Source organism: Drosophila nasuta, chromosome 3 (assembly GCF_023558535.2).
Source record: "Drosophila nasuta strain 15112-1781.00 chromosome 3, ASM2355853v1, whole genome shotgun sequence".
NCBI classification, from domain to species: Eukaryota; Metazoa; Arthropoda; class Insecta; order Diptera; family Drosophilidae; genus Drosophila; species Drosophila nasuta.
The window spans coordinates 51,087,346-51,095,506 of record NC_083457.1 but is presented as its reverse complement, the minus strand read 5'-3'; the positions used below and the strand labels follow the sequence as shown (position 1 = coordinate 51,095,506).

Sequence of the window (8,161 nt, the reverse complement as noted above, 5' to 3'; positions counted from 1 at the left end):
CTTCAGCTGGGCTTGTGAGATTACAGCAACAACAACAAAGCAACAACAGCAGTTGCTACGTCACAGACGCGTCATGCAAAAACCTGTCGCTGCTGTCGCTGTCATCGGTCTCGGTCTCGGTCGTCGCTGCCAACGTCGCTGCCGTCGACGTCGTCGTCGTCGTCGTTGTTGTCGTTGATTTCGTTCGTCGTTCGTGGGGTATTTAAGTGCTGGCTGCTGAACCTGAGGCATGCATTGATTCGCTAACATTCGCTCTAAAGACTTGCGCCAGCCTTCTGTGGTCAAGTAGTTTGCTGCTCTGATTTGTTGTAATAAAATTTTAGCTGAAAGGATACTTAAAACCCCCGAGTTTATCAGTTTCGCGTTAAAGGATTAAAAACCAAAAAAATTAAAAATTCAAAACGTGCCGTGAGAGTTTTTCGCAATTCAGCTAAATTCTAGACGCAATCAGTTCAGTTCAGGAACGAATCTCCTTCGCCAGGCAATTAAGCAGTGAAAGTGCTATACATTTCGAGTGCTTATTTGCAAAGTATTTAACAAAACAAAACAAAATCTATAACAAAAGTATACAAAGTGCTTCAACTTTGCATAAATTTTGAAAGAATCAATTCTTTTTTGTAAACCAAAACAAAAACCAACACAAAACTCAAGCAAAATGATGGCCGTAGCAGCTGCCCAAAAGAACCGCGAAATGTTCGCCATTAAGAAGTCCTACAGTATTGAGGTGAGTTTCAAAAAAAGTTTATACTAAAAACTATAACGATCAATATCGTATTGCATTTCAAAAAAAGTTACAAATGTCTTTGGACTACGTGACTGTGGAAAGGTTTTCAAAGTCCAACGTTGAAAAATGTTTTCAAATGCTTTCCTAATGCTTTTTGCAATCTGTTGAAATGACATGATAACTATCAGTAATCTGTCTGTCCGTCTGTCTGTCTGTCCGTCTATCTGACAATCTGTCTGTCATCCAAGAACAACATAAGACAACTTTAAGTTCAACAACAACGATAACAACAACAACAACCCGTTGTAAATACGCTGCCGAGTGACAAGTTATTATTTAACAAATAAATCACTGTGTGACTTGAGAAAGATGCTCATATATACATATATGGGAGGGAGAGTGAAAGTGGCCGACAACACCTCATTTGCCCTGCACTTACACACAGACGCGTCTCATTGTTGATCTGCCGCTGTTTATGTTGATGTTTATGTTGCTGCCGTTGTTGTTATTGTTATTGTTGTTTCTGTTGTTGTGTGAAACAAAATATGAAATCAATAAAGATGATTCAATGGGCCGTCAGCTCTTTCATCAGCCAACAGCAGCAGAGTGAAACTGTGAAAACTTCCCAAAACCAAAAAACTGCAACTGCAACAACATCAATAACAACAGATAGAATAGCTCGTTTATTGAATGCAGCTAAGCTGACAATGCCACATACAGTTTAGACTTTGAATAAAGGCATGTTATTATAGCATAGCTTATGAGTGTGGCTTTCACTCTTCTCACTTTCATTGCTCACTCACACAACAGATTGCGCAACAGTTCTCTTAAAAGCGAATGCAGTCAACATCTAATTTCCGGCGCATATCCTGCGCTTCTTCAAAGTGTCACTCCACATCAAGTTGCCCAACTTTAATTGGCATTATTCTTCTGTGTCTCTTATAGAATGGTTATCCATCCCGTCGCCGCAGTCTTGTCGATGATGCACGCTTCGAGAGCCTGGTGGTCAAGCAGACCAAACAAACTGTGCTCGAGGAGGCGCGCAACAAGGCAAATGGTAAGTCTCAAAGTCTTTGCAAATCAAACTACAATTGCTGCCAACAGTTTCAGTAGTTATTCTTTTGCTTTTCTTAGTTTTTGAGTTGGTTTTTTTAAGTTCGTTTTTCTTTTGTTAATTTTGTGTTTAAAGATGCCTCGCTGGAGGAGTGCATTCAGCAGGCGAAGGGCGAGCATGTGCCCGCCGAGCAAAATGTCGAGCTGCAGGACGAGCAGCCCAACTTGGACAACTTGGGAGCTGGCCGTTGAGGATGAATATGTTTCAGGTGCTTATTCACATTCATATTTTATTATTTGCGATTCCTTTTTCGATTTCATTTTACTTATAATTTTGGGTATTATTTTTATTATTTTCATTTAATAGTCGAAAATATTGAAACTGAAGCAGCAATTGAAAACAGCGCTGAGCAGCCAGCCGATGATGATGAAAAGCCCAAGAACGGTAAGTACACACACATATACACATACAAACAGGGCACACATACACACTCACTCATAGGAAGAGGGTGTCTGACATGAACTTAAGTGCTTAATATGATAAAGTGCCAGCACTCAGCGCTTTATGCGTACTCCGATTGTTGCTGCCTGCCTGATTCTCTCTGTGTGTGTGCGCCTAAAAGGCTACACCCACACATACACACAGTCGCAGTCGAATGTCGCATTTCCCTTTTCCATTTTTTACGCTCGACTTAAGTCAGCGGTTGCATGGCAACTCCTCCCACAGAGGGAGGGGAGGCAACTGCCACACGTAGCTCACTTATCGTTTACGTGACCCTAAAGCCGCTTGCAAGGATGATTGGATGATGATGCTGATTGCCATTCTCCCACCTTCCTTCCAATTGCAGATTATGGCCTCACCGAGGACGAGATTGTCTTGGCCAACGCCGCCTCCGAGTCCCCCGAGGCTGAGGCTGCCATCCAGAGCGCCGCTTTGGTTGTGCGCCTCAAGGAGGGCATCTCATCGCTGGGCCGCATCCTCAAGGCCATCGAGACGTTCCACGGCACCGTGCAGCATGTGGAGTCGCGTCAATCGCGCATCGAAGGCGTCGATCACGATGTGCTCATCAAGCTCGACATGACCCGTGGCAATCTGTTGCAACTGATTCGCTCGCTGCGCCAATCGGGCTCCTTCAGCAGCATGAATCTGCTGGCCGAGAACAACATCAGCGTGAAGGCTCCATGGTTCCCCAAGCATGCCTCTGAGCTGGATAACTGCAACCATCTGATGACCAAGTACGAACCCGATTTGGACATGAACCATCCCGGATTCGCCGACAAGGTTTACCGTCAGCGTCGCAAGGAGATTGCCGAGATTGCTTTCGCTTTCAAGTACGGAGATCCAATTCCACACATCAACTACACCGATGTGGAGGTCAAGACCTGGCGTTCGGTCTTCCGCACCGTTCAGGATTTGGCCCCCAAGCATGCTTGCGCCGAATATCGTGCCGCCTTCCAGAAGCTCCAGGATGAACAGATCTTTGTCGATCATCGTCTGCCCCAGCTCCAGGAAATGTCCGACTTCTTGCGCAAGAACACTGGCTTCTCGCTTCGCCCAGCTGCTGGTCTGTTGACCGCTCGCGATTTCCTCGCCTCGCTGGCTTTCCGCATTTTCCAGAGCACACAGTATGTGCGTCACGTCAACTCACCATACCACACACCCGAGCCGTAAGTATCCCCTCTCAAACAAAAAAACATCAAAAGCTTTTTCGTAATTGCATTTGACTGCCTTTTGCTGTGGCGCACAGAAGCTTCCGCTTCTGTTTCCTCTTCCTCCTCCACTTCCTCTTCTCTCTTTCTCTCTTGTTGGCAACTTTTATTGTGTGGCAAATTGGTTTAACAATGTGCCAGGCACTTTGCTGCCAACGCCATCGCCATCGCCATCATTATTTTCATGCCTAATTGTTTTATGCTAACACGATTTTCCCTTCCCTCTTTGCTTTAACTCTTACAGCGATACCATCCACGAGCTCTTGGGTCACATGCCGCTGCTGGCCGATCCCAGCTTCGCCCAGTTCTCACAGGAGATTGGTCTGGCCTCGCTGGGCGCCTCCGATGAAGAAATCGAGAAGCTCTCCACGGTAAGCACTCTTAATTTTATTGCAGTTCTCATTTTTGCAACTCGCCACTTAATGAGTTGACACTTTTGAAGCGTAGCGTAGCAGGTGTTTCACGTTGTTTTTGTTTATCTTTTGCATTTGTTTAGGTCTACTGGTTCACTGTTGAGTTCGGTCTCTGCAAGGAACACGGTCAGGTCAAGGCCTACGGTGCTGGTTTGTTGAGCGCCTACGGCGAGCTGTTGCACGCCATCAGCGACAAGTGCGAGCATCGCGCCTTTGAGCCCGCTGCCACTGCTGTGCAGCCGTATCAGGATCAGGAATATCAGCCCATCTACTATGTGGCCGAGAGTTTCGAGGATGCCAAGGATAAGTTCCGTCGCTGGGTCAGCACCATGTCGCGTCCCTTCGAGGTGCGCTTCAATCCACACACCGAGCGCGTCGAGATCTTGGATTCGGTTGACAAACTGGAGACACTCGTCCATCAGATGAACACTGAAATTCTGCATCTCACCAATGCTATCCAGAAGCTGCGGCGTCCATTCTAAAAACAGCTTAAAAGCGTGAACATTTCCCCCTACAAAAAAAAAACATCGTTCTCATACACAGGTGCAACGGTCTCATTTTATACAAATTAATTTTAAATTGACATACCCCACACACACTCACACAAAATATCGTATTGAAAGCACCGCCACTTTTTTGTTTATTTAATTTTTATTCCCCCCCACCACTTTTCTGTATTATTCACACATTAATTTTTGTTCAGTTTTCGTCTCTTTCCTCCCCCTCACATATAATTCACTTTTGTGCATTGCATATTTATTATTCCCAACTAAATATTATTGGACCAAAAAATCTTTAGACTTTTAAGTGATGTGAAAAAAACAAAGCAATCAAAGTTAAAAAAAGGACCTCAAGGTTCATCATACACTCATCCACACACAAACACACACACACAAGCAACCGCTGTATACTCAGCCACGAATTTGTTTTTGTATTATTTTTGTTTAATAATTAATAATTACATAAAATACATAGAAGTGAACGCGATAAAAGTATTCAATCGGTAACTGAACAGTTGGCCCTATATATAACTATATCTATTTACAATATCTTACACTTATCCTTATAGAAAGTGTATTTTTTGCAAACAACAAACAACAATTGAACAAGATTTTTGCTTACATTGTACAATAACTGGAAACGACAATATTACAATTGTGTACTATTATTATTATCTATTATTATTATTTTTATGACTATTATGTATTGTATTGTAGGTATGTAGAGTTTATTATTATTTTTTACTTAAGTTTTGTGTATTAATAAAGTTTAAAATACAATTGAAAAATAACTTTCGATGCTTTTTCATTTTTATTTCGAATTTTCAACTTTTCACTTTCAACTATTTTGATTTGAAAACCTCTGAAGTCTGATTCTGTTTAAGGAACATTTTGTGAGATGATAATAAGTATTATTATTATTATTATTGTTCATAAATTGACACATTAGGGAACAAGGAATAAAAGAGATTGATTGACCTTGGATTAGGGAACAAACATTTGCAATGAGACTCGGAATTTAACTTAAATTATTAATCAAAATATACTGACTAGTAGATACCCTTTACCAACTTTTACACTAACTATATACTTTAACTGTTTAGTAGTTGACATCTTTTAACTATATACCTTTTGATGATTATAGAGTGAACGGAATAAATATTCGATACAAATATAAATTATATAAATACTATAAATATTGTTATATTACAACAAATACGAATATTTCAATACTACAATTTTATTGCTGTTGGAAAATTAACAAATGTTAACATACTTAGAACAATTTTACATATTAATCAGCTTATCGTATTACAGAGGAAACAATTTTAACGGCAGCGGTTGGTCCCCATGCTTATAGAGCAGGCTGCAAATTAAACATTATTAATAATATACTCTAATAAAAAGGTGTTAAAAATATACTAAATTATATACCATGTATTTAACAATAATATACACTCAATGTACGCGAAATAATATTTACATCTTTAAGCTTCAATAAAGTTTACTTGGCTGCAAAACAAAACAAATGGTATTTAATATTAAAGTTGGTATTTTTTGTTCTAAATATACTTGAAAATGATTAGTTACAGCTCATAAATCAGTCAGCGCTTTTGTTGAAAATCAGGTCAAATAAATAAAGTTCAATTTAGAAATCATCGTTCGATATTAATTTAAAATTATTTTTATATTTTTATAGGCGTTTTTATTGTTTTATTGAGTGCCACAGCTGATTGTACGAGTATTCATGACCTACCTCAGCATATGTAATACATGGAAAACACACTCACACACCTCAATAGATTTATCACATGGCAATTACAATAAGCACAAGCTTTATGATAATTGACTGTGAGAATAGAAATCGAATGTGCTAATTGCTGGCAGGCAGCAGCAAACAGAAGTATTTGATCAGATGTGGGCGATCAGATATACAAATACAAGTGCAAGCCGGGTCCGGGTAATTCTTAATAACTTCCAACTTTGAATTACTTATAATAATAAATAAAACTGCATTCGAGAGGAAGTATGAACTAAAAGATATCCTAGAAAATTACAATAAATTTAAATTTGCATATTATTTAAAGTGAATGAAGTTCCATTTACTATTTGTTGATGTTTGTATTTAACTCTTTTCAATGAAATTTGATTTGCTTACCAACCTCGTGCATACCCGTTATACCCTAACTTCTGGACTAACAATAGTAAATGTGTATAAATAAATCTTTTCTTATGGCAATTATGAAGTTTGTTTTTTGTTGTTAGCAGCTTCCAATTATAGTGACAAAAAAAAGATTCAAATGACATTTTGATAAATATTTAAAATTATTTAGAATTGTCGACGGTGTTTAGATTAATATTAATTGGGCTCTAAGGCTGACAGACCTTAATTACGGGGTTATTCGCTTGAGAAATGGACAATGTTGGGGCTAGGTACGAATACGGGTTACGCTAATGGGGTTTTCAATCGGTTTTGTTTGAATGATTTGGGTCAAAACTATTTCATTGTGCTATTTAATGAGCGTACTTAATGCGTAAAGTGCAGTGTTAATATTAACACTAATCTTAAGCAAATGGACTACGTGCCGTCGAACAGGTTGGTCAAGAATTAGAATTAGTTGGTCGAGTCGATTGTCAAAGTCAATGATTATTTGGGTTAGGGTTGCAGGAAACGCTCTGGGACGCGCTGAAGCTCGGGGCGGACAAGTTGTTGTTGAACCGTCTATTGTAATTGCCGGAAGCCGAATGCACTTTGCAATTAAATTTGAACAATAACAAAAGACTACAACTGCGAGCGAAAGAACATACAACAAACTTTTCATTAATTGTTTATGTTAAACTTATAAAGTTAAACTTAAAGTTTTATAGTAAAGACACAGCTGTAAACGCTGAGAGCTTGTTAAACACGTTTCATTTACAAAGACAAGTGCAAAAGGCTGCCCAAAATACAGATATATAACATGCAAGCAACAAACTACACAAGATACAAGAAACAAGATACAAGATACGAAATACAATTACAATTTTCAAATTTCAATTTTGGCTAATTAAAGGCGCATAAAAAGCCAAGGTTAAAATCAAGCTCGGCCCGGCCCGGCTTTGACAGTAGCCAATAGTAGAACTAACTAGAACATAGCATTTGGTATTTAGCTAATTGAATATCAAAGTCAATGACTTACACCTTGCCTCAGCCAATTTGCTTGGCATTGTGGCCGCCATTTCGGGCCAATTATTCGCTAGTGTTTTTTTGTTTTTTTTGTTTTTGGTTTTGTTTTTGCTCTCTGCTTCTGCTTCTTCTTTAGTTTAGTTGAAGTAGTTGGTAGTTGGATTTTTTTGCTCTCTTTCAATTTAATCTTGGGTTTTGAACTTTTCAAACAAATGCTGGCAGGTGTGAGATATCAGTAGCTATATATATCTAGAGTTATTGTATTTATTCCATATTGTGTTGTTCTGGGCGTTGCTTTGGCCGTTTTTTTCTGTTTGCTGCCAAACCGTTGGACAACTCTTTGAATACTGTGCACGTCGACGTCGCCTGGGTGGCACACCTGTTGCAAATTCTAATTTAAATGATCAGCAAATATAATTGGCATACCACTAAGATTAATTAGAGCGCAAACTGGTTAGCTAAACAAAACGGCGGAGTTCTAAGTTCAGAGCTGCCGAGGGGAAGCCTCTAAAAAAAAAACTAAATCAATTTACATAGTGGATAACTCACTGTCTTGCTGTCATTTGGGGAAGAATCAATAGAACCCAGAGACCAA

General features: G+C 39.4%; 1 protein-coding gene and 1 long non-coding RNA gene across 3 annotated transcripts; one reads left to right on the top strand and one right to left on the bottom strand.

Annotated features, from left to right (window-relative positions):
- Positions 1–226: 226 nt before the first annotated feature.
- LOC132790390 (tyrosine 3-monooxygenase) lies at positions 227–5,191 on the top strand. Of its 2 annotated transcripts, none has more exons than XM_060798890.1 (7): positions 227–724; positions 1,670–1,781; positions 1,914–1,975; position 2,286; positions 2,626–3,445; positions 3,732–3,858; positions 3,984–5,191. In XM_060798890.1, exons 1-7 carry the CDS (start codon positions 656–658, stop codon positions 4,380–4,382), a joined length of 1,590 nt encoding a protein of 529 aa, XP_060654873.1. In that variant the 5' UTR covers positions 227–655; the 3' UTR covers positions 4,383–5,191. The 2 variants fall into 2 exon arrangements, with proteins under 2 accessions (XP_060654873.1, XP_060654872.1); XM_060798889.1 differs by lacking the exon at position 2,286 and adding an exon at positions 2,145–2,222 and having other exon boundaries at positions 228–724; positions 1,914–2,046.
- A 247-nt stretch (positions 5,192–5,438) lies between these two features.
- LOC132790392 (uncharacterized) lies at positions 5,439–7,800 on the bottom strand. Its single transcript, XR_009632794.1, has 3 exons — positions 7,580–7,800; positions 5,835–5,912; positions 5,439–5,766 (listed from the first exon to the last, which is right to left on the bottom strand). It is a non-coding gene; the product is annotated as an uncharacterized LOC132790392 (long non-coding RNA).
- Between the last annotated feature and the right edge of the window lie 361 nt (positions 7,801–8,161).

Excerpts from the sequence above, each read along its gene's own strand:
- LOC132790390 (XM_060798889.1), top strand. The coding sequence starts at position 1,671 with ATGGTTATCCATCCCGTCGCCGCAGTCTTGTCGATGATGCACGCTTCG. Across the intron at positions 2,047-2,144 it reads TGAGGATGAATATGTTTCAG|TCGAAAATATTGAAACTGAA; the intron begins GTGCTTATTCAC and ends TTCATTTAATAG. Across the intron at positions 2,223-2,625 it reads TGATGAAAAGCCCAAGAACG|ATTATGGCCTCACCGAGGAC; the intron begins GTAAGTACACAC and ends TTCCAATTGCAG.